We start from the raw sequence: 26,311 nt of genomic DNA, 5'->3' as shown, positions 1-26,311 counted from the left end.
GGGGATTATTTAAAATAATCCCTACTAATCAGATTTTCAAATAATTATTGCTGTTTATACATATAAAAAAATTTTAAAAAAAAATAATTTTCGTTTTTATTTTATTTTTTACGGATTATAACGGTGCAACAGTACAGATTTCAACAATCTGTGCATGGTCAGCACCCGATCAACAGTGCAAAAATTGATTCCATTGATCCAGAACTTGAGCAAACTTTAAGGAGAGGACGTCGGGAACAAAATTTGCAGTGGGTTCCTTCTCTGCAGGGGACTTTTCTGCAGTCTTCAATTTCTGGGAATCTACACAGTAAAGGAAAAATGGCATTCGTTATTCCAGAGGCAGGTCAGCCTTTGGGTGATTCTTTAACAGCCCATACCATAAATATACCAAGTTGCATTACTTATCCGGCAGTAGAGGAAGGGTCTACATTCGAAATAAAGCAGCACATGTTGAATATTCTACCTACATTTCATGGGTTATCATCTGACGATCCAAACATGCATATTGCAGAATTTTTAATGGGATGTAAAAATATTTTAATGAGGGGATTCTCAGCCGAATCTATTAAGCTGCGTTTGTTTCCATACACTCTAAAAGATCAAGCAAGAAGATGGCTCCTCACACTCCCATCTGGTAGCATTAGTACTTGGGCCAAATGAGGAGTTTCCATACACCCTAGTGAAATTTTTTTTAAACAAGTATTATCCTGCTTCAAAGATTCTTGACATGAGAACTCAGATTTTATCTTTTGCCCAAAAGCCAAATGAGGAGTTTCATGATGCATGGGAACGGTTCAAAGAGTTGATTAGAAAATGTCCACATTCGGGTATTAACACTACTGATCAGATGCATATATTTTTTAGAGGGTTGAATATGACTACAAAAACTCTTGTCAACGCTTCATGCAGAGGTTCGTACAAGGATAAAAATGCACAAGAGGCTTGTTTGTTATTTGAAAAAATGGCAGCAGATACACAATAGTGGGCAGTTGGGCAGCCACAATCTAGGTCTGTTTTTGAGATGTCTAATGGTTCTCCATATGTTACAGCACAAATTGAAAACATGGAGAAAAGGCTTGATGCAAAATTTGACATGTTATTACAAAGAATACCAGGTTCACAAGTTGCTGTACAGCAGCCTTTACAAGCTGCCTGCAGCATTTGCAACATGATAACTCATGATTTTATGAGTTGCCCACATAAGGATGTTTGTCCAGATTTTACAGCAGAGCAGGTTAATGCATTTAACAATTTTCAGCGTCCCCGATATGACCCGTATTAAAATTTCTACAACCCAGGTTGGAGAGATCATCCTATTATAAAGTGGGACAAAGATCAACACTCTAGGTCTCAATTTCAACAGCAGGTGCAGCAACCTACTGCACCAAAGGCTACTTGGGAGGTTGCAAAAATTGGCAAATACTACCACGCAAGAAATCTAAAACCTACAGGCAGCAATGAAAAACATGGAAAAACAGATGGGGCAGATTACTTTGCAGGTTTCAGAAAGGGCACTGGGTACATTTCCCAGCCAAACCGAACCAAATCCAACGGGAGGTGCAGATTGCAAGGCAGTTAGAGTTTTGCGTTTTGGCAAAAGTTTTGATAATAGAGTTGAAAATAGTGTTCGAAATTCACAGGTGGCTTCACAGCCAAAAACAGATTCGGGAAATGTTGAAAAATCTACCAATCAGAAAGATTCTGAATAGCCCTTGAACAATTCTGAAAATGGTGCAGATACTGTTGCGGATCATGTGTATGAGCCACCTATGCCTTATCCCGAAAGGTTGAAGCCTAAAGTTAAAGACCAACAACTGACATATTTTATGAAGACTTTGTCTAAGGTTCAGATTAATCTTTCGTTAATTGATGCCATCAAGAACATTCCGTCTTATGCCAAGTTTTTAAAGGATGTTTGCACAAAGAAAAAGAAGCTTGTTGATTTTGAAAAAGTGATTCTTACAGAACAATGCAGCGCTGTTCTACTACACAAGTTGCCCCCAAAGAAACAAGATCCAGGGAGTTTTACAATTTCATGCACAATTGAAAATTTTATTTTTAAACGTGCTTTAATTGATTTGGGTGCTAGTATTAATTTAATGCCTTTTTCTGTTTTTCAGAGACTAGACAAGGAGAAATCAAGCCTACATCAGTTATTCTACAACTAGCGGACCGTTCAGTTGCTTATCCTAGGGGAATCATTGAAAACCTAATTATTAAAGTGCATAATCTCTATCTTCCTGCAGATTTTGTGATTTTGGATATGGATGAAGATATGCAAACACCAATTATTTTGGGACGTCCTTTCATGGCAACTGCTAGAACGTTAATTGATGTAGAGGCAGGAACACTTACACTTCGAGTGCAAGATCAATCTGTTGTGTTCAGTTTATTTGAAGCAACTAAAAGGCCAGGTGATGTGCAAGAGTGCATGCGTGTTGATGTGCTTGACAGCTTATTACATGCTGAAATTACATCACGTTTGACATATGATCCATTGTTAAATGTGTTGAATGGGTTTGAGAATAAAAATACAGAAGATGAAGAGGTTTTTGAGTATGTTTCAGCTTTGGAAAGTTTTCCTTTTCAACCCCCACATTGGAGGCACGTTTTTGAAAGTTTGAGGGAACCCAAAAAACTGTTACAGACTTCTAAGGTACAGCCACCTAAATTGGAGTTAAAAGTGCTTCCAGAACACTTGAAATATGCTTATTTGGGTGCAGATTCTTCGCTGCCAGTTATTATTGCTGCTGATTTATCATCAAAAAAAAAAGATAAACTGTTGCGCATTTTAAGGAGTTATCAAGATGCAATTGGCTGGACTATAGCTGACACTAAAGGGATCAGCCCTACAATTTGTATGCACAAAATTTTGATGGAGGATGGAGTAAAGCCTGCCATTGACGCTCAACGTCGTTTGAATCCAATTATGAAAAAAGTTGTTCGTAATGAAGTTATGAAGCTTTTAGATGCTGGGATGATCTATCCTATTTCAGATAGTAAGTGGATTAGTCCAACTCAAGTGGTGCCAAAGCGTTCTGGTATTACAGTTGTGAAGAATGATAATAATGAACTTGTGCCTACTCGTTTGACTACAGGGTGGCGTATGTGTGTTGATTATAGAAAGATCAATGCGGATGGTAGAAAAGATCATTTTCCATTGCCATTCATCGATCAAATGTTGGAAAGGTTGGCTGGTCGTGCTTTTTATTGTTTCTTGGATGGCTATTCAGGGTATAACCAGATTCCAGTTGCCCTTGAGGATCAAGAGAAGACAACCTTTACTTGTCCTTTTGGGACTTTCGCATATCGAAGAATGCCTTTTGGTTTGTGCAATGCGCTTGCCACGTTTTAGTGTTGCATGATGAGCATATTTACCGGGTTAGTTGAACATGTCGTTGAGGTATTTAAGGATGACTTTTCTGTTTTTGGGGATTCTTTTGATCAATGTTTGCAGAATTTATCTCTAGTTCTTGAAAGATGCATTCAGACCAACCTGGTTTTAAATTGGGAAAAGTGTTATTTCATGGTTAAGCAGGGAATTACCCTAGGCCACTTGATTTCTAACAGGGGTATTGAGGTTGATAAGGCTAAAATTGATCAATTGAAAAGTTGCCACCCCCGACGACTGTTAAGAGTGTTTGATCTTTTCTTGGCCATGCTGGGTTTTATAGATGGTTCATCAAGGATTTCTCCAAGATTAGCCGACCATTGTGTAATTTATTGGCTAAGGATGCTCCTTTTTTTTTTTATGAGGCTTGTTTGGAGGCCTTCAAGAAGTTCAAGACACTCCTCACTACAACACCCATTATTGCAGCCCCTAATTGGAGCTTACCTTTTGAATTGATGTGTGACGTGTCAAATTATGTAGTGGGAGCAGTTCTTGGACAGCGGAAAGATAAGCTTCCCAAGTTATTTATTATGCTAGTCAAACCCTCAATGATGCACAACTCAACTATGCAACACAGAAAGAATTGTTGGCAGTTGTTTTTGCATTGGAAATTTTTTTTTCGTATTTAGTTGGGGCTAAGGTGATTGTCTATACAGATCATGCAGCTTTGAAATATTTGTTGTCTAAAAAAGATGCTAAGCCTCGATTGATTCGTTGGATTCTTTTATTGCAAGAGTTTGACTTAGAAATCAGAGATAAAAAGGGTAGTGAAAATGTGGTGGCTGACCATTTATCTAGATTAATTATTCCCACAGCTTCCGAAGAGGATTCCCTACCATTAAGTGAGAGTTTTCCAGATGAACAACTATTTGCAGTCCAAATCAGAACACCTTGGTTTGCTGATATTGTTAATTACTTGGTTAAAGGTGTAGTGCATCCACATTTAACGTTTCAGCAGAAAAAGAAGTTTTTATCTGATGTCAAGCATTATTTCTGGGATGAGCCATACCTATTTAAGTATTGCCCAGACCAGATTATCCGCAGGTGTATTCCTGAAGCCAAACAGGAAAGTGTTTTAAAGTTTGCTCATCATTTTGCTTGTGGGGGACATTTTGGGCAGAAAAGAACAGCAGAGAAAATTTTGCAAAGTGGGTTATTTTGGCCTACACTTTTTAAAGATGCACAAAATTGGTGCAAGGCTTACGATAGGTGTCAAAGAGTCGGCAACCAGTCCAAAAGGAACGAGATGCCCTAACAAGGTATTTTAATTGTTGAACTATTTGATGTTTGGGGTATTGATTTCAAGGGACCATTTCCATCTTCTCATGGGAACCACTATATTTTAGTTGCTGTGGAATATGTTTCTCAGTGGGTCGAGGCCATTGCAGTACCAACTAATCAGGGATCAGTGGTCCTGAAGTTCCTCCAATGGGTTATATTTCCACATTTTGGAATTCCACGCGTTATTCTTAGTGATGGGGGGAAGCATTTTATTAATAAACCATTTGCTAATTTGTTGGCAAAATATGGGATTAATCATCGTGTGGCTACACCTTATGATCCACAGACATCTGGTCAAGTTGAAGTTTCAAACAGAGAATTAAAACGCATTTTAGAGAAAACAATTGGTTCAACATGTAAAGATTGGAGTTTAAAATTAAATGATGCATTGTGGGCTTACAGGACAGCTTATAAAAATCCTATTAGGATGTCACCATTTCGACTCGTTTATGGAAAATCATGTCATCTACCTATGGAGCTTGAGCATAAGGCTTACTGGGCAATTAAAGAGTTAAATTTTTCATATGACTCAGCTGGGGAACGTAAATTGCAGCTCAATGAGCTGGAGGAAATTCGTCAGGGTGCTTATGAAAGTTCTCGCATCTACAAGGAAAGAACTAAGGCGTTTCATGATAGTCAAATTTTACGGAAAGAATTTCAGCCAAGGCAAAAGGTGTTGCTATTCAATTCATGGCTCAAGTTGTTTCCAGGGAAATTGAAATATCGCTGGACTAGGCCATATCTAGTTACTAAAGTCTTTTCTCATGGGACAGTTGAAATAACTAATGAAGCTCAAGGCAACCCATTCAAGGTGAATGGTCACATGCTGAAACCATATGTGGAGTCACCCTTTGATACTGCATACGAGTCTTTGACTCTGAAAGAACCAGTGATCTAGCCACCAGACTTTCGCGACGTCTAACTACAGACTTAAAATAAAGCGCTTATTGGGAGGCAACCCAATTTTTCTAAACTCCTTCCTAATTTTAATTTTCATTTGATTTTCTCTTCAACAAAAACACAAAAACAAAAAAAAATAATAATAAAATTAAAAAAAAAACGAAAAATTCAAAAATGGAAAATTGCAGGTTGATTTAATTTAATTTTATTATTATTTTTTTAACGCATATTGGTTAATTGCAGGTTGCGAACGTGGAAAATAAAGCGCATCCTATGCTGGAATCCTGCACCCAGCAGCAAGTCTACCTTCACATCAACCACTTCTACACTATGATGAAAATTTAAAGTAGTCAACATAAAGTCATTCACAGATGCAAGTTTGAGGGTGATTGTTGCAGATCCAGCATAAAGACATAATTTTGAGCAGTTAATTTTCTGCAGCTCAGTTTTGCAATGCATGGAGGAGAAGCACAGTTAAATCATAGATCCATACACCACAGAACTGAGTACAACTATTATTACCAGATCTACAACAATTCAACTTGTAAGGGTATGAAATTTTACCTCCCAGATGCACTGATCTGGGCTCTTGGAAGCTTGTGTCGTTTTGTCTATTGAAGCTGATGTTTGTCCATTCACTTTCCTTCCCATGGGCTCTATCATGGATCCGCATACCCTGCACACAGAGCACCACAATGAAACCATGCTGGGACATAAACATCATCTTTACAGATCAAGACACTACAACCTATGATTCGCTTTACCTTCGGATGGGCGGTGGATCTGTGATGTCCTAGCTGTCCTGTTTTCTTCCTTTGTTCCGGGACCAACTTGTTCCTGCACAGCTCACAACAAACAACTTGGTGATATTATGACTTTTATGATCCAGGTTATGTATCACTTAAAACACACAATATTGTGAAAGTCATATTTTCTGTAGGTCGTATCCATTTTGTTATATGTTCATCAGATCTGGGGTCCTTTACGTTTTAGGGTCCATATTTTTTTGCGGTCATTTAGTCTTCGTTAAGTCTCACGCATTTCAAGTCCACTTTCATCATATACATGTTAGTCCGTATGTTGTTAGTACGATTCATGTTCAAACCCGCATATACATATGTTTTTTGTTAACATTTTTCAAAGATCCATGGACGAAATTAATCATGACATTGAAACAAGAGCATAGATGAGTTTATACCTTCATAATCGATAACTCATGACTTTCAAGATGTGTCCTGCTTTTTGTGCAGTGGATTTTCAGTTTGAGAATTATTTCCCTCGGATCTGTCAGGGATCCGAGTGTTCTGCACAAATACCACACCATTATAATTTCCTGCAGAGGTAATGAAGCTATTTTCTTGCAACATGGGGTTCATTAACCTACGGAGTACAAGATTTTTACCTTTGCAGGCACCAGATCTGCATTGTAGCTGGTGTTCCTTTTCATTGTCAGTGTTCTGCTTCCATATCGTCAACCTTTGCACACTGACAAGATGCACAGATTTTACACATGCCGGATACAGCTTATATGCGACATGCAGTGAGAGATTAGTTATGAAGGCTTGTAATTTTACCCTTTATGTCTCGGATCTGAGCTGCTTGCATGTTGTTTTTCATTTTCCTCGGTTTCGTCGGCGGATCCACATCCTCGCAAATGAAGCAGATCAGCATGAGCTAGTGTTCAATAAATAAAATCATCCACTGCGCACATATTCAACAAGGACAGGGACGAAGATTACCTTTTTAAGCAGATTTAAGCTTCAAATGTGCTACCATTTCCATGGCAGATGCGTTGGTTTTGGGGTTCTTGCAGAGGAGAGTGCATGTGGTTGTGTTGCTGTGTGAGAGAAGGTCTTGCGCGCGTGTGTGATTGAGCGGCTGAGAGAGAAGAGAGGTGGAGAAATGAGAGAAAAATGTGTGGTAAAACGGATGCGCGACACGTGTACAAATCTGGAGCCCTTCTTGTCATTCCGAGACAGCTATTTTGAAATAGGGACATAAAGAGTAGGGGTGGATTTTTTTGCCAAATTGCCATACCAACCGAATTGCCAACCGTGCCATACCGATTTTGTGCCAAATTTTTTGTGCCAATGGTAATGGTACGGTATTGTACCGTACCGAAAGTTCGTGGTACGGTATTGGTAATGGATACCATTACCACGGTATTACCATACAGTACCGAAAATATAATATAATATATAATTTATATAAATTATATAATATATAATTATAATATAACACATATTTATAAATTATAATACATTTTCTTTGTTTGTTAAATGGTTTTCAACTTTAATTCTTCTTGCTACTAATATGTTTTCTTCGTTTGTAATATAGGCTTGACACAAACTCAATCTTCTACAAGTTCAATGCCTCATCCAAAAGCTTTGACATCTTAAACTTGAAGAATTGATCAATGAATTTTACCTTTTGAAGTTTAGTTTCAATTTTCCTTTGGTTTGAAACTTTAACTTCTATTTGGATTGTTAACTTCTATTTGTTTTGGTTTGTAACTTCTATTTGGATTGTAAGTTTAATTTTCATTTTGATGCATAATTTGAATTATTGTGTGTGTGAATTATGAATGATGAATAATAGATGAATTTAGGCTACAATTTAAATTACTGCTTTATGTTTCCATTCTTTGTTTTAGGCTTATAATTTTCAAGTAATTCATCAACATTTCATGTGGCTGTAAATCCATTTGAAGGTGGAAATCCAAAATTCATGTGGGCACTTGTTATGAGATTTTTCTTCCGTCTATGCATTTGGTTTATATATCTTTGTCTTATTATAGAGGCACAAAATATGAAATGTTTAACAAAGCAAAAACAGATTTTGTCTCAAAATAAAGTGGCAATTACCATTGCCATACCATGCCAACCGAACATTTGGCAATACCGAACTTCGGTATACCGAAAGTTTGGTATGGTAATGGTAATAGATTTTACCAAACCGAAAATTTGGTACGGTAATTGGTATGAGGGTTTTGGTACGGTAACCGTACCGAACCCACCCCTAATAAAGAGTCGTTTGAGCTCTGGGTTTGATGCCTGCCATATACTGAAGACTGTGATGCCTGACGCCATTTTCAAAATGGCATGCCAGCTGCATGCCTTTCTTTAAAGGGGATCCAATGTTTTTTCAAAAGGGCATTGCGTGCAGCAAGTGGCCCCGTGCAGATTTTTGTTTATTTGTTTTTTTTTTTTTTTTTTTTTTTTTGGTTGCCATCAATCATGGCTTATTGTTCAGCGCCTCTTGCACGTCTTCCATGTCCCGGGTTCGAAGCACATTCCATGACGTTTTTGTTTTGCATTTCAGCGGTTTTTGTTCCTCATCCTCCTGAGTTCGACTCCCAGGTGTGTCCAGCTCCTTTCCTTTTATCTTATTTTCTGTTTTATTTGTTTTATTTGTTATTTGTAATGTTTATTTTTATTTGTCATTTTCTTAGAGTCTTTTTACGTTTCCTAGGATTTAGTTTCTATGTTATTTTTTTTTATTTTTTATTTTTTTATTTTTTTCTTCTTCTATTTATTTTCCACACCTTGAGGACAAAGTGTGAAATAAGTTTGGGGGTGGGAAAATAACATTTTAGGATTTTAATTTTTGTGTCCGTTAAAAATTTTCATTCTTTTTAAGTTACTATCCATAGATTATTTTAAACGTTAGAACAAATGGACATGGTGAAGATTAATCCCACAGTAGAGTCTTTTCAATTTATTGTTGCTTAGACACTAATTCATGAATTATACTTTGAACTTTGCACATCACACCAACAGGGTTTGTGGGGAGTGAGATTGAAACACTTGTTTTTGGTCTAAATTTATTTTTAATTTTTGTTTGAAGTAAAGTTAGTTATTATTGTGAATAAAGTAATAATTGTCTCACCCGAGGTTTTGCCTAGTAGCCGGGCCAGTCCTGCCTAATCAGCAGTGATTCTCGCGTCAAACGGTAGAGTTTTGGCATGGGGCAGGGTGGTTAGTTGGTTTCGTAACCTTTTCAGCTCGGGTTAATAAGTCCTTAGGGGTGTTCTACACCTAGTGCCCTAAAACCCTAGTGGTTTGGGAGTCATTGACCTAAAGCTCGCTACATGGGTTGGATCGAACGTTTAAGTGAACCGACATTGCACGACCACTACTGTTATTGAAAAAAAAAATTGTTATATATGAAAAAAAAAAAAGAGGAAACAAAAATTGAAGAGAAAAAGAAAAATAGTTATATTTAAAGTTAGTATGTGTGAAATAAAGAAGGACGAGAGGTAAGAGTTTTAGTCGAGTCTCCTTAACTATGTTGGTTCACTGAATACCAAAGGAAGTTTGTGAATTCTTTTCTAATTGATTCTAAATGGCTTAGACTCTTTGGTGGGATTGGTTGGAACTTTTAAAAAGATGTTCTAGTTTTTAAAATTTGCTATGGATTGCAACTTGAAGGTGAAATTTTTGTTAGTTAATTTTAGCTAGTTGTCTAGTTTGTTTAGTTTTTATTTTTGTTTGAGTCTTATTTTGCTTGAGGACAAGCAAAAAGCTAAGTTTGGGGGTATTTTGATGAGTATATTTTATATTATTTATTTTACCATAATCTTAGTATATTTTGGTTAATATTTTGGAAGAATTTTGATACTTTGAATTGTATTTTTAATATAGGACTTTCGACTTCCTCTGGAGAAAAACAGGACCAAACGGATGAATTTTGGAGTAATTCTAGTTGGAGGACGTTCGTGAGTCACTTAGCTTGATTGTATCAAAATTTGGGATGTTTTCACCAAGCGGTTATTTTCTGGCGATGGAATAAAGAAGCAGTGTGCAGTTCTAGAAAATGACGTTTTTGGGCTTAAATTGCGTTTTTGGAGCCCAAGCTGACCTCAGATGGGTTCGTGGCCTTCTGGAGAAGTGTTTAGAATATTCCAAACATTAAATCCAGCTATATTGGGCCAGTTTTGGAGTAGCTTATGGGTCCAAAACGTGGCTGTTCAGATTTTAGGCGAATTTTACCATTTAATTTAGGGTTATGTTTTTTTATGGGGGATTAGGGTTTGTGTGGTGGTTTAGCAAATATATTGCTTGGCCATCTACAGTTTTTGGGACAATTTATTTTATGCAATTTTGGAGACAGAGAGAATTGCTAGGGTTTTGGAGATTTTCTACTTGAAGGTGTTTTCAATCCTTTTCTTAATAATGTTTTTTTTATGATTTCAATCATGAATATGCGTAACTAATTTCTTTTGCTAGGGCGAAGCCTTGAGCCTTAGCATGAATATGTGATTTTTATTTAATTGCTTATGATTGATTGCATGCATATTGAATTGTTAATCACCGGGATAAAAACTATCTAATTGTCTTAATGCCTGATCACCATTAGGATCTTTAGAAAAGTAATTTGATGCAATTTTGGTCGGAAGGTTCCCTGAAATTGACGTTGGCTTCTAGTGATTAATAATTGTAATTTCACTTAGGATGAACACCATGTCTTAAGGATTGCATGGTTTTTCAAAGGGTTTTCATAAAGCATAATGAGTCTTTTATGTTCAGATTTGATCCGAACGTCCGGACGGGTTGCATGTTAGATATACGTTCTATGTTGGAGGTTCCAAGTAGAATATGAATTAGGAAAATCTACCCTTCAAAGTGGCATGTGTAGATCATAAGTAATTGGTAAAAGTTCATAGAATTGCTAGGTGATGGTGGAACCCTAGTGCTTTCTTAATTTGATTCTCCCAAAACTGTTTTCTTTTCTCTCTAGCTTTAATATTGCAGATTGTTTATTTTAATTCATTAATTTCGTTTTCATTTTAATTAGATTATAAAATCAATCACCTAAACTTCTATTTTACAATAATTAATTGGAATCTGGTTTGTTTCGGATTATTTAATAATCCCTATGGAAAACGACATTGCGAGATCTGTTTATACTACAATAACCTTGTGATTCTTGCAAGTATTATAGGAGTTTTTATCGCATTCACATGAGTAGTAAAATCCCTATCAGATAGTCCTATTCTAGGCTAGGTAAGGATAATTGATGTGAAATATTCTAACACTCAAATTAAAACCCTATGATTGTAGTATATGTAAGTAGGGATCGTTTTAGGCCGGGGATTAGAAGGGCTGGTAATCTACACAAATTAAACTTTAAAACACAAAACTAGACTCAAAAACACAAAACTATACACTTAAGACTTAAAACTGACTCAAACTACTCAAAACAGAACAACTAAGTGAAATTAACTTAAAACAGACTCTAATGAGTTATTTGGACGAATTTAAGACTATGAAGACTCAAAACACTAAATTGAATAGATTTAGACACTTTTCTAACTAATCTAACACACTTAATTAAAGGGGTGATAGATTTGGACGAAATTAATTAAACTAAACAAATTGCAAAACAAAGTAAACTAGATATGAAATTGGGTGATTTGAATGGTAAAAACTTAGCCAAAGGATCCTTCTCCACACATGAACATATGCAACATAAATCGATTTCCAGTATTGTTTCCTTAAACCATGAATGACAATGCCCCAAATTAATTGTGAATGCACTAATTAACTTTCAGATTTCCCTAAATTCATTGAATTGAATGAACAACGCATCGCAACCAAATTATTCTTCTCAAGTTCCCTATATGAATAGTGTGATAGAGATACATATCAAAGATCATTAAGTTCTATGAAAATCATAAGCATTGACAAGACATTCATAACTATGAATTGCATGATACTCTTGCCCAGAATTTACTTAACACGATTGTGACTAGCAATCTCCACTACTTTTAATTATAAGTTCATAATGATTAGGTGAAATTCCCTTACAATTTAGCATCAAATTCATGCATGCAAACTAAGTATGCATCCTTAATCAACACACAAGAATAAGTTCTCAATCAAACAGATAAGTAAATCACATTCATGTTTTACGAAACAATAACTGAAAGTAATCAATTCATATAAAACATATGTCCATGGCTTCGAATTCACCTCTAACTAAAAAGGAATTAGTTCCACATGTTCATAACAATTGAAAAGCAACAAAAAATAAACTTGGAAACGAAACGAGGGAAGAAAGAACTCTTAGAACTCCAATGGAAGCCACGACAAAGCTCATTCTTCTCCAAAGTTGCGGCAAAGGGTGTTAATTGGTGTTTTTGTGGCTGAAAGGGGGTGTAGAATTATATGGGGTGTGGTGGTTGAAATTATGGCTGAAAACATATATTTATACGCTAGGGTTTGGCCGAATTTCTGGAGGAAAAGGCTTAGGGTTTTCGCACAAGGCTTGGCCCAATCCAAGGGGCGAAATAACTAGGGTTTCTAGCAGATTTTTAGGGTTTCTAGAAGGGTTTGGGGCACCACCTTTCTAGGGCTTCTAGAAAGGTGGGTGCGGCACATGTATAAGAGAAGATATATGCCTTCTAGAAGGGTCCCCTTGCAGCTGATTACTCATCTTCCAAGTCTTGAATTAATTTCTCCATCTCTTTAGCACATTCCTTGCTTCATTTGATCTTCAAAAGCGTCCATTCCTTGTGCACCACATGCATGCAATCCATTCCAGCCCAAAATTGCTTTAAAATGCTTCAAAATGCACTTTCTTGCCAACTTTGCCAATTAAACTTACAAACAAACGAAAATAGCGTAAATAACTATAATAAACACAAACTAACTATGAAAATACAAGAAAACAAGCTAACTAAGTCGCATAAATATGCTCCTATCAATAATGTGGCTAACAAAGAAAATAGGCTAATTAAGGCTCAAAGGGATTAAACCTACAATACATATGCAAGGGATTAAGGCTTTTTGGCTCTGGTGGTAACTAAGCAACTTCATCTTGTTATATGTTATGCACTCAATTTAAAGCTTTGAATGAAGCTGGCATGAGTTCTAGTATTTGGAACTACAATGATGAAAACGCATTCTAAGTAGCAACCAAGCAAAGAATTAACAAGATCATGCAACGACTTTAGAAAACAAGAATTCACAGATTAATAACTCTCCAAACGAAGTTTAGGCTTAAGTCTCTCAGGATTGTAGCGTTAATTTGAGTTCCTTCCTTCAAGCATGTTACAAAAACTGATTTTTTTTTCTTTGTGATTACATGTGAATTCGTTAATGACAACTACAACCAAGTATAAACCAAAGAGCATATCAAACTTCCACCCATGTTTGTAATTTCTTTAACAGTCATGGAATTAAAAACCAAATCCTCATCATTGTGTTGGAAGGTACCCTTAGACACAAATACACAAAAACGACTCTTTTTGGATTTTTTCAAAACTTTTTCTAATTATTATTTTCAAATTTTCGTATTTTTCTTTCAAAACACATTAAAACACTTCAAAACACAATAAAAACACTTAAAAATAGTGAAATACAACTCTAGTGGTGTTGGGTGGTAAAATCTCACGAAAATCAATGAAAAACACTCATTTTACCCCCCCACACTTAAACCAAACATTGTCCTCAATGTTTCAAACATAGACTAACATGCAAGCAAGAAAACAAGACAACTAACAATCACGATAATAATGGCAAAGTAAAAGCAATAAAGAGTAGAGTTTAAGAATGCAAATCTGGTCATGGAGCCGGAGATTCCTAGGTCTTCTTTATTTGAACGCATGGGTTGCCTCCCAAGAAGCGCTTGCTTTAACGTCTTCCGGCCGGACGATACCTCCTCTAAAGCTTCATTGGAGCCCACGGCATGGAGGGGTACATCCTCCACGACATGCTCCTCAAAACTTCCATGCATTGGATCTATGAACGGAAGGGGATAATAATCCTTCCTGATTGTGGCGTTGAGCTTCCTAGAGTTAATGCAAACTCTCCCACCAACTTGAATTCGATTGGGCACCTGAGCCAAAGATGGTAACAACCTATTAGTTGAAATGGGAATTGGAATTGGAATAGGTGGCTCACCCATATACTAAGACGAAGGCTCAAAAGTAGCAGCACTGTTATCAAATTCACTAGGGATACTCTCGGCCAGATTGGGTATTTTTTGGGTAGTGGCGTGTTCCTTGTGCTCCACTCCAATTCCCTCTTCGATTGTGGTTCTATATACATCCTTCTTGATTGGTGCGGCTACACTTTCCTGCCCTAAATTTTTAATCACATCTATGGAAAAACAAGAACAAACATCATTAGGATTCTTAACAGAGTCAGAAACATTGAATTTAATCATATCGCCACCAAACTCCATCGTTAACGCTCCCTTGGCCACATCAATCTTGGTTTGGGCTGTTTTCATGAAAGGTCGTCCAAGTAAGATTGGCAATGGTAGAGAGTGGGCTGAATCTTCCATCTCAAGCACATAGAAATCGACTGGAAAGATCAAATGGTTAACCTGCACCAAAACATCTTCCAAAACTCCTTTCGGATATGCATTAGAAGGATCGGCTAATTGAATAATAACTCCATCATTTTCAAGCTCTCCTAGATTCATAGATGCATAAACAGAATATGGCATGACATTAATAGAGGCACCTAAGTCTAGCATAGCATGTTCAAACCTTGTATTACCAATTACACAAGGGATAGTGAAGCTACCTAGATCTTTGCATTTAGGTGGCAGCTTCCTTTGCAACATTGCAAATACATTTTCATTTACATGTACCACCTCTTTCTCTTGAATTAGTTTCTTTGTTGTACAAAGCTTCTTAAAAAACTTAGCATACTTCATAATTTGCTTTATCGCATCAAGGAGCGGGATATTGACTTGCACCTTCCTGAAGGTCTCTAGAATGTCTTTTTCATTCTCTTCGTTCCTAGATTGCATAAACCTGCCAGGGAAAGGTGCATTCGGAGCAATAGAGTTAGAACAAACAGAACTTGGACCTAACTTACCTGTGTTAGATGACTAAGAAGCTTTAGGAGGCTGCGGCAAAGGTTGTTTTACCCTTGCTGTGGCCTTGTCTTGTTCCTCTTCCTCAAGCTGTAGCTTTTCGTCCTTCTTTTGGCTTAATTTGGACGTTTGTGGGTCGGTTCCAACTTCCTTGTCGCTTTTTAACTTGATGGCCTTGGCGAATTCAAATCCTCCCCTTGGATTCACAATGGTTGAACTAGGCAGTTTGCCTTGTTCTCTAAACTATCCCATGAACTCCACTACTTGCCTCATTTGCTTCTTCAATTCGTCTACCTCTTTAGCTTGATTTTGCATCTCTTTGGTTTGATTTTGTATTCCTTGCATCAAAATGGTGAGTGATGCGTAAAATAACTAAACACATAAATTAACCCTCTTGTTGACAATTGTAGTATGGATAAGTAAGGATCGTTCTTAAACCGGGGATTAGGAGGGATTGCTAAAACACTCTAAACTGACTCAAATCTGTAAAACAAAGTTTAAAATACTAAACTAGACTCAAAGAATGCAAAACTAAACTCTAAAACACTAAAACAAACCAAAAGACTCAAAACAGCAAACAAACACTCAAAACTGCCTAAAAACCACTTTCTGGGCAGTTTTGGGACTCTAACACAACTTGGACGAATTTTGGTTTTCTAATGACCTAAAACACCTAAAAACATATTCTAAGACAAGTTCTAGTAAATATGACTCAAAGAAATAAGATGGGGTTGATTTTGGACGAAAATAAATAAAACAAAGCAAGAACAATGTAAACAGATTTTAGACAGAACTAAGTAAATTGATGGGTGATAGACTAACTAGAGGGTTCTTCTCCACACATGATACACTTGCATTCAACTTTGATTTCCAATTGCTTCTTTCAATAAACTATGAATCTCAACGCCCTAGGTTAACTGTGATAGCACTTTTTTAACCTTCAAGTTTTCCTAAAGTTAGTGAATTGGATGGGAATGCACATGCAACAACTCAAAACATTCTCTAAAAGTCCCTTACGTGAAAAGCACAATAAAGGTACAATCAAAGATCATTAAGCTTCATGAAAACTATAAGCATTGACGAGGCAATTGTTACTATAAAAAGCATGAAACGTTTGCCAAGAATTCACTTAACACGATCGTTTATAAGCGACCTCCACTACTTGTAAACATAAGGTTGTAACTATTAGGTGAAACTTCCTTATGTTTTAGCTTCAAATTCCTGCATGAAAACTAAGTTGGCCACCTTAATTAACACACAAAAATAAGTCATCAATCAAACGGTTAAGCAAATTGCATTCACAATTCATGAAATAACAATTAGACGTAATCAATTCATCTTGCAAGCATAATCATGGTATCGAATAACCCCCTAGCCAAAAAGGCTTAGTTCCTCATGTTCACAAAACAAAGGAAAACAGATTTATACATTGTAAATATAAGAAAGAGAACACCTAAATATTCCAACGATTCGATGTTGAACAGCTAGAACCTTCAAGTACTTCTTCTTCCTCTCCTTTGTTGTGGCACAAGGGTTGGGGGTGAGTTTTGGGAGTTATGGATGATGTAGAATGATAGGTTTATGGGTTGGATGAATGTAGGGGTCGGCTAGGTATGTTTCTAGGCAGAAATTAGGGTGAATGGTGGTAGAATGGTGCGGTTGAGAGTGGAGGCTAGTTTCTGGCGTGAATGGATAGTAGATGGATCTTTTGTGGCTGCAAAAGAGAGTTTTATTTAAAGGATTTCAGGAATTAAAACCCTAGGTTATTTAGGTAATCAGAAATTAAGTCTAAGGCTTCTAGAAATAGGAAACAAAATCAGAAACTTAATGGAAATTAGCTAAAAGGTGCGGCAAGGGTTTGAAATAGATTAGGAAAGTGTTTTAAAGCATAGATTCAGGAAATAACCCTCTCCCTTGCACGACAAGGAAGAGGAAATACCAAGGGGGTGTGGCAAGGGTTCACAATGTGCAAGGGATGTTTATTTGATGTCCTAGAATGCTTAGGATGCCTTCAAAGTTGATAAAACTTAGGAACATTTAGGAAAGGTCAAACCAAAGTAGGAAACCTTGGCTTAACTTTCCTATTTCAAGTAGGAATCCTTCTTGGAGTAGGAATCCTTGTTCTTCTAGGAATCCTCATGTGATTAGGAATCCATCTTCAATTAGAAATCCTTCGTTGATTAGGAATCCTAATTTCTTCAAGTCTTCAATTCATCCATTCCTTTTGCTCCAAAAGGCTCCAAATTACATCATTTTGCACACTTCGGCTTTGGAATCTGAAAACACACAAAAGTGACTTTAAACACTAAAATAACTAAAGAAACACAACGTAAATGCACGAGAACAAGCCAATTAAGTCGCATAAATATGCTCCTATCAGTGAGTAATTGAATAACTTTATCATTATCCAAAGACATACTTGAATTCGATTGGAATTGTTGTGGGGGAGGCTATGGTGGCTGCATAGGTCTTGAATAGAACTCCTTAGATTGCTGCTAATATGCGTCTTGTTGAAATTGTTAAGGGTCCACATAAAATTTGAATTATCTCTCCAATCTGAATTGTAAGTGTTGGAAAACAGGTTGTTCCTTGATTGATTATGGCCTTGATAACCCCAAACACCTCCATTCTCAGTTAATTGAGGAAGTTAATGAGTTTGATATCCTTGCCTACAGGACACACCAAATGTAGGGACACTTTTCATTGTGGTCCTTTTGATATACTGCAACAACTGAGAAGTAAGATTTGCCATTTGAGCTTGAAGATTAGCAATTGCCATGTCTTGCTTCTCTAGTACCTAAAATCAAAGAAAGAAAACTAAATAAAATATCAAAAGTAAAATAAATAAATAAACAGGGTGATTAGCAATTTTACTAATCCCCGACAACGGCGCCAAAATTTGATGTGAAATTAAACTAGCACACAAATTAAACCCTCTTTCTGACAATTGTAGTATGGATAAATAGGGATCGTTCTAGGCCGGGGATTAGGAGGGACTGCTAATCTACTCAAATTAGACTCTATTTTACTTAACTAGACTTAAAAACACTAAACTAGACTCTTATGACTCAAAACTGACTCAAACTACTAAAAACTACACAAAACATACAAATTGACTCAAAACTAACACTAAAGATGACTTTGGACGAATTCTAAACGAAAAATACTTAAAACATTAAAAAGACACCAATTTGGACAAATTCTAACCTAAAGACACAAAATATAAAGGGGGGGTTGGTTTTTTGACGCATTTAAAACTTAACTAAGTTACTTGCAGAAATTAACAAAATGTAATATGAACTTGGGGTGTTTTTAAGAGATGAATGACTAGCTAGAGGGTCCTTCTCCACACATGAAACATATGTATACGAATCGATTTCCAGTTATTCTTCCTATAAACCATGAATGACAACGCCCTAGATTAATCATGCACAACACTAATTAAACCTCAAATTTTCCTAAGTTCATTGAATTGGACTCAGCGTCACAACCAAATTATTCTTATCAAGTTCCCTACACAAACAGCATGATGGAGATACATATCAAAGATAATTAAGTTCTATGAAAATCATAAGCATTGACAAAGCATTCGTAACTATGAACATCATGATACTCCTGCCAGGAATTCACTTAAAACGATCATGACCAGTGACCTCCACTACTTGTAAATATAAGTTCATAGCTATTAGGTGAAATCCCCTTATATTTTAGCATCAAATCCAAGCATGCAAACTAAGTAGGCCTCCTTAATCAACATACAAGAATAAGTTCTGAATCAAACAGTTAAGCAAATTGATTCACGATTCATGAAATCATAACTGAAAGTAATCAATTCATATGCAATATTTGTTTATGGCTTTGAATTCGCCTCTAGCCAAAACGAGTTTAGTTCCTCATGTTTGCAATTAAACAAAGATAACTTAAATTAAACATTGAAAACAAATGATAGAATACACCTAAGAATGTTCTAGCAATACAAACTTGAATGACAGGGCACGGCAAAAATGATAGGGCACGGCAAAGGGTCTCCTCTCCTTTCTCCTTGCAAAGCTGCGACACAAAAGGGATTTCTGAGTATGATGGATGTATGGTGCAATTGGTGAAAGATGGTTAATTATGAGTGTTGCGGCAGTTTGTATTTATAGGGAGAGGAATATGCACGGCATAGGCTGAAAATGAGGGGAATTAGGACTCCAAATCAACAAGGAATAAGGATACTTCTAATCAGATTCCAGGGAGGAAAAGGAGTAGTCCCTGCAGCAGGAAATAGAGCTTCTAGAAGGGCTAGGTGCGGCAAACTTTTAGGGATACTGTCTTGGCTTCTAGAAACCTGATTTGTAGGTGATTTAATGTGAAATTAATCGCCCCTTGTAGCTGGAATTAAGGTAGGATAAGATTAGGATAGGATAAGATAAGATAAGGTTAGTTTGGATAAGATAATGTTTTGGATAATGTTCCTTCTTTTTTGCTGATTCCTTATCTTCTTTGTCTTGAATTCATTCTTCCAGATTTGTAGCACATTCCTAGCCTCTTTGAACTTAAAAAACGTTCATCCACCTTGCTCCATTCATATGATATCCCTTCGTGGCCCAAAACTGCTTCATAATGCTCTAAATTGTACTTTCTTGCCAACTTTGTCATTTGGACCTACAAACACATAAAAATAGCTTAAATCACTATAATAAACAAAAGCTAGCTATGAAAATGCAAGAAAACAAGCTAACTAAGTCACATAAATAAGCTCCTATCAGAACACTGCAGCTTTCTTCATTATAGGGAAAATCCAAGCATATCTTGTACATTCGTCTATAAAGGAAACATAATATTTGTAGCCTTCAATAGCCAAACTGGGTGAATGACCCCAAACAGCAGTGTGAATTACTTCAAAAGGTGTAACAGACTTTGAAGCAATTACAGGGAAAGGTAATTTGGTAAACTTGCCTTGCAAGCAAGCTTTACAAGTATAAGGTTTTGAGTTACAAGTAAATGGTATATGAGATTAATTTACAAAGTGCTGTAGTGACTTTTAAGTGTGCAGGATGTCCTAATCTGCAATGCCATAACTCAGATGAAACATTTTGACCAACAAAGGCAACTCGAGAATAAGCGTTATGACAATTTTGGTACATGTAACAAAGTGAAACATCAACAGCAATATATCTACACTTATCATCTCTGCACAATTGATTCATAGATAATAAGTATTAAGACCATTTTGGTACATGTAACACAAAATTCAACCTAAAATTATGTGATTTATTGGGAAAAGAAGAAGGACCAATATGTCTGATGACCAAACCTTCACCACTAGCACTAGTCATTATCTCATTAGATGGATAAGCATTTGCCATTTACAAATTTGAGAGGTCAGAGGTTATATGATTGGTTTATCCAGAGTCAAGAACCAAAACACCTGTTGAGGGGCTAATGAGGAAGGACCATTTGTCACTTGCATTGCAATGGGAGTATGAGACTGTGACATGTTAGGTTAATAAATCTGTGACATAGCAAGAGGTTGAAACTGTGAACCTTGAGTCTATGAAGACATGACTTGAGTAGGACCAAATTGAGGCCACAAAGGAGCTTGACCATAAGGTGAACCATGCATTGAGGATTGAAAACCCTGAAATGATCCTCCTGGAAACATCTGATAAGATGACATGTTCTTATCAAAACATTTAGTAGTAATGTAACCAACCCTATCACATATTTGACAACCATTTTGAAAATAGTTTAAAGTAGAATGGCCCTTTTTATCATAGATTTGACAGATTTGAAGTATATTGTAATACTCGGACATTGACTATTATGGACCACCATACCGAGAGACGAGGGGAATTGAAAGGACCACCACTGAACTAAGTCTGAGAATAATCTCATTGAGGGAAAAACTGTGAATTGGAGCCATTGTACTGACCTCCAGAGCCAATGGAAGGTCCAAAATAAAAGTTTTTCCCTTTCCCTTTGCCTTTGAAATTGTTGCCCCTAAAATTATTGTATGAACCATAACCATTTTGAGTAGCAAAAGCCATAGGGACATAAGGCATAGGTAACTGTTGAAAGCCTTGAGGAAACTGCTAAAATCCTTGAGATGACATGTTTAACAGTGTTATAAATGACAACGAATAACCAAATGCAAAACCATAACATTGTGACATTGGTGCAACCTATGTCCCAAGGGGACCACCTTGTTCAAAATTAGAACCAGAGGTTTGAGTAAACATGGCAGAAATCAAATGAATTTGTTTAGTAGTGTGATCCATAGTGGTTTCCTCAGCTTTTAATTAAGACCTCAATTCTTTGACTGAAACTAGGTTTTCCCTGCCACAAATAACTGCCTTGATTGTTTTATACTCACAAGGTAGATCCCTTAGTGCAACAATAACAATGTCCTCATCAGAAATAGGGACACCAACACTTGCTAATTGATATCTCGATTCTTTGATTTTTTGAACATATACATCAACAGATTTAGGTTATTTTTTAATGTTCTTAAGATCAATCTTGAGTTGTACAATGCTTGTTCTAGTGACACTAGAAAAACCTTTTCGAAGATTTATCCACATCTCTTTTGAACTAGGACAACCAATGATACAAGATAATGCAGAAGGTGACAATGTAGCAGAAATTAAGGTCATCAAAGCTTTGTCGTGAATTTTTCATATTTTGTATGCATTAGACACAATTTGGTTATTTCAACAGTTTCTTCCTCATATTCAAAATCCCTAAATAGATTAGGACATGGGATAGAGCCATGCACAAAACCAATAATCCCAATTCCTTCCAGTAATAGATCCATTTAAAAGTTCCAAGTAACAAATTTCACCGTTACAATGTTACCAATACTCAGAACTTAGGACGAAATTAGAGACTACGTAAGAGCTAATTGAGCAAAATTGACCATTATTTCCAGAAATACAACACAAATGGACTGAATAAGGAAGAACAACTTGTTTGCAAAAAATCAACAATCTTGAGTAATTTCAACACTCAAGAGTAAATCACTACTAAGAAAGTAGCACTCAACAACAACAATCAACAATCAACCACAAAAACAAAAGATTGAGTAATACAAATCAAGAAATCCCCAAATCCTAGGGTTCGGAAATATCAGACATTTGTAAAATCACATATCAGTAATTCGGAGTAGAAAAGTAAGAAGGAGCTATAGAACCTGAAGAAATGAGTTCATAGAAACGATTAACAACACTCATCAACTGTATCGACTGAGAGAATCAACACAGCATCAACAACAACCTTTGAAGAACTTAGCAAACCAGAACATGATCGGAGTTTGAGAAATAGCAACCAATACTGAGCGTAACTAGAGAAAAGTAAGTGAAAGCAAGACAGATCGTCAATCAGATGTGTCAGCCATTCTCACCGAAGATACCACAATAATAGTGTGAAAACTTACGAACGAAGCAACCTCAAGAAAGAGAGAGAGAGAGAGAGAGAGAAAGAGTCAGCCATTCTCACCGAAGATACCACAATAATAGTGTGAAAACTTACGAACGAAGCAACCTCAAGAGAGAGAGAGGGAGAGAGAGAAAGAGAAAGAAAGGGAGAGAAAAATAGATAGAGAGAGAGAGAGAGAGAGTAGAGAAGGAAAGTTTGTTAAAACTGAATATTTTCATTCATTCAACTTGTGTGTAATAATTACAACTGTTGGTATTTATACATTTGTATACCACTCAACTAACTAATTAAAGACATGACCAATGATAAACAAAAACTGGTCACAATCCTATGCGCTCATAATCTCATCAATTCTATCACCTTCTACCTTGTAAGATGCCCTTCCATCCCCACAAAGTTTTCCTTCCCTCTTTGGCAGTCAAGAATGATCCTCATTTGTGATACTGCTTATGTAAGAGCTTCGAAATTAGAGTTTTAGGATGATGAATAATTCTCCAAGCAATCTTAGCTAGCATAACCGAATTATAGCATTGCAAATCTCAAAAACCAAGACCGCCATTCCGCTTATTTTGTGTCAATTTTTGCTAGGAAGCCCAGTGCACACCTTTTCCATTCTCCTGATCTCGCCACTGAAAATACAAAATCATACTACCCATTTCATTGTATAGACAGACTAGGATTTTGAAATAAGACATAGCATAAGTAGGGATTGCAATAGCCACCGCTTTGATCAGAACGTCCTTTCCCACCAGCGATAGGAGTTGCTCGGGCCATCCATTGACTCTATATTCAAGTTTTTTTCTAACATTCTCAAAATTGTTTTCTTTGAGTGCCCAAAATTGGTTTGTAGCCCCAAAATATTTACCAAATCCATCTCGTGCTTGTATTTTTAAGATCTGAGCAATCCTCATTTTTCCTCCATTTTGGGTAGGTAGATCCAAAGTAAATAGGAAAAAAGAGGATTCGAGCAATCCCCTTTTTTTACAAGTGCAAAGCAAAAGAGTTAGGAAAAATCACTTTATGAGTGCATAGTTCTTTACTTTGGATCTACCTACCCAAAATGGGGGAAAAAAGAGGATTGCTTGAATCTTTATGAGTGCATAAGTCTAAACTGACTCTTTTGCTTTGCACTTGTAATCTTCAGAATAACAACTATGTTGGTATGATTCATTTTCTGAAGCATTTGCCCTGAGTGCCAAAAAGCTTCACCACCTTGATAATGTCTACTTTTATCACTTCCCAGTTACCATGGTAAAAAAATCCCAGCAAAACCATCAAGTCCCGGTGATTTTGTCGCAGGGATTTGGAAGACTATTTTACGTATTTCGTCCTTGGAGACTAGTTTAATCAAGTCATAATTTCCCTTGGACTACAACATTGTATCCACACAATCTAAGACCTCATGGATATCAAATTAAATGATAATTAATCAAATACTCGTGCTTTAGGGATGCATATATTTTGAGTTCATCTGCCTTATATTTTAGGGAAATACCCCAAAATGGGACATTTTCTTAATCTTGGGATAGAAATAGGATTTTTTGAATATGCTCATGCCATGCAAATTTGCTAGACATAAATAGAATTTTCCTACACCTTGAAATGACCTAATTGCCTTTGTATATAAATGGGTTATTTCCTCCAATTTTCTTATTTCTCGCTCTCTCTCTACCCTATCTCTCTGTCGAAGAACCCTAATGATGCACTCACCGTTTAACAACCCACCTCACCAGCGACAACCCTTTCTCTCTCACCTATGACCATCCTTTCACCAGTCCCCTCTCTCATTTGTTTTCAAATTGGTGACCCAAGATTCAGATCTCATCTAACTTTTGGGTGACAGTACAACTCCCAAATCACAATCCCAAAAGCTTGGTGTGAAATGGATAACAATTCATCCACCAAAACTCTCATGAAAGTTGCAGGTGGGATTGGATGAATTAACATGAGCCAAAGCCTAGTACAAGTAATGCGGGTTTCTCTACAATATTTGGGGAATATTTTTTTAATTTTTTAATGGTTTGTTTATGGGTTTTGATTTCAATGTGCAATATTTATGAGTATTAATTTCTGGTTCGTATGTTTTATGGCTACTAGGTTTCTTGGCTTTACCTATATTTTGTGAGTTCATGGGTTCTATGGCTGGGGTCAAATATTTCTTGGTTTTGGCTTCAATTTTTTTCTAGAAAACTATACACTATATGCACACAAGATGCATATACGAGGTCAAATTTGGGTTTGTGCTCAATTATTGTAGTCTAATTTTGACGTAACATGATGAACAATGACACATAATCATGTCCTCTACGATGCAAACCTACGACATCAGGTTTTGGAGACTTAAGTGTGCTTTGTTCATACTTTGTGTTGTGCATCTTTTCATTTAAGAAAGCAAACATTGTTATTGATACCAAAAACTTCTCCCTTTTCCATTTACTAACAAAAAGTACGTGACAACTATATTTGAAGAAAAGTAAAGGAAAAGAAACAAATCTAGTCCCTATTAAAGCCATTTAACATATAAAAAAAATGTTCATTTCATGATGCCATCTACAAAAATTGCAGCTACTGAATTTGTCATGGCACCAGAAATTCCAATAGGGTCGGACTGTGAAAGGACCTTTTGCACTTCCATAGTTGTTGTATGCTTCGAAGGCAGCACTGTCATCGTGAAGTTTTATTATTCTACCTTTAACTTCGCTATCCACCAGAATTGACTAAAAAAACTGCCAAATTTGTCATGCTTTGACAGCAGCACTGAATTTGTCATGGCACCAGAAATCCCAATGGGATCGTTGTGCCTTTCTTCATAGTTCTACCTTTCTTCATCGTTCTACAACTGGATGAGGTGGTTTGTGCTTGGACAAGCATGAATAAATACATCATCTCTCATGCAACCCAAAACTTATTCATGCACAATTTTGTAATTAATTATCACATTTTCCTAATTGTGCCTACCTTTTTAAGCTTCTTGTTTATGTATGCACAATAACCAACTGGATGAGGTGGTTGAGACTTTACAACCTAACCATGCATGCATAATAACCAAACGTCATCACTTTTAATTCAGACAAACCTTGAGAACCCAACAACACACCAAACCTATAGGACCCATCATTGACTATTATTTGTACCTTTTGGGTTCGTTTAAGGGACATGAAGATGTCGTGTGCATATACTGTGAATTTCATATGCAGTACATATGCATGTGCATTTACTGTGCATGTACTGTAAATGGACTGTGCATTGTCTTTTGGTTTGCATGTCAGTGATTCATGCACAATATCCAAAGAAAATAATAAAAAGATAGACAAGAATTGATGAGTGGGAAAGAGTGGCAGCAAGTTAGATCAATGACAAGGTAATGATGACACCTTGGGCTAGTTTTTTGTAATTATGCCTAGTTTTTAAAGCTTGTTGTTTGTATATCTGTACAAAGAAAAATTACAAAGTCCATAGCATTACGAATTTAATAGTACATGAGAGACA

General features: G+C 36.4%; 1 protein-coding gene, 1 long non-coding RNA gene and 1 other non-coding gene across 3 annotated transcripts; all 3 read right to left on the bottom strand.

Annotated features, from left to right (window-relative positions):
* Positions 1-23: 23 nt before the first annotated feature.
* LOC126617678 (uncharacterized) lies at positions 24-7,473 on the bottom strand. The gene is made up of 6 exons (XM_050285727.1): positions 7,147-7,473; positions 6,975-7,057; positions 6,771-6,876; positions 6,337-6,417; positions 6,137-6,248; positions 24-300 (listed from the first exon to the last, which is right to left on the bottom strand). The coding sequence occupies exons 2-6, from the start codon at positions 6,995-6,997 to the stop codon at positions 170-172; spliced, it is 453 nt and encodes a 150-aa protein (XP_050141684.1). The 5' UTR covers positions 6,998-7,057; positions 7,147-7,473; the 3' UTR covers positions 24-169.
* LOC126620540 (small nucleolar RNA R71) lies at positions 725-829 on the bottom strand. Its single transcript, XR_007622560.1, has one exon. It is a non-coding gene; the product is annotated as a small nucleolar RNA R71 (small nucleolar RNA).
* An 11,773-nt stretch (positions 7,474-19,246) lies between the features above and the next one.
* Positions 19,247-22,862, bottom strand: LOC126617679 (uncharacterized). The gene is made up of 2 exons (XR_007621468.1): positions 20,933-22,862; positions 19,247-20,050 (listed from the first exon to the last, which is right to left on the bottom strand). It is a non-coding gene; the product is annotated as an uncharacterized LOC126617679 (long non-coding RNA).
* Positions 22,863-26,311: the final 3,449 nt, after the last annotated feature.

The sequence above is a fragment of the Malus sylvestris genome, chromosome 4 (assembly GCF_916048215.2).
Source record: "Malus sylvestris chromosome 4, drMalSylv7.2, whole genome shotgun sequence".
Lineage (NCBI taxonomy): Eukaryota > Viridiplantae > Streptophyta > Magnoliopsida > Rosales > Rosaceae > Malus > Malus sylvestris.
The sequence above is the reverse complement of the archived record's forward strand: the minus strand, read 5'-3'. Positions and strand labels throughout refer to the sequence as shown.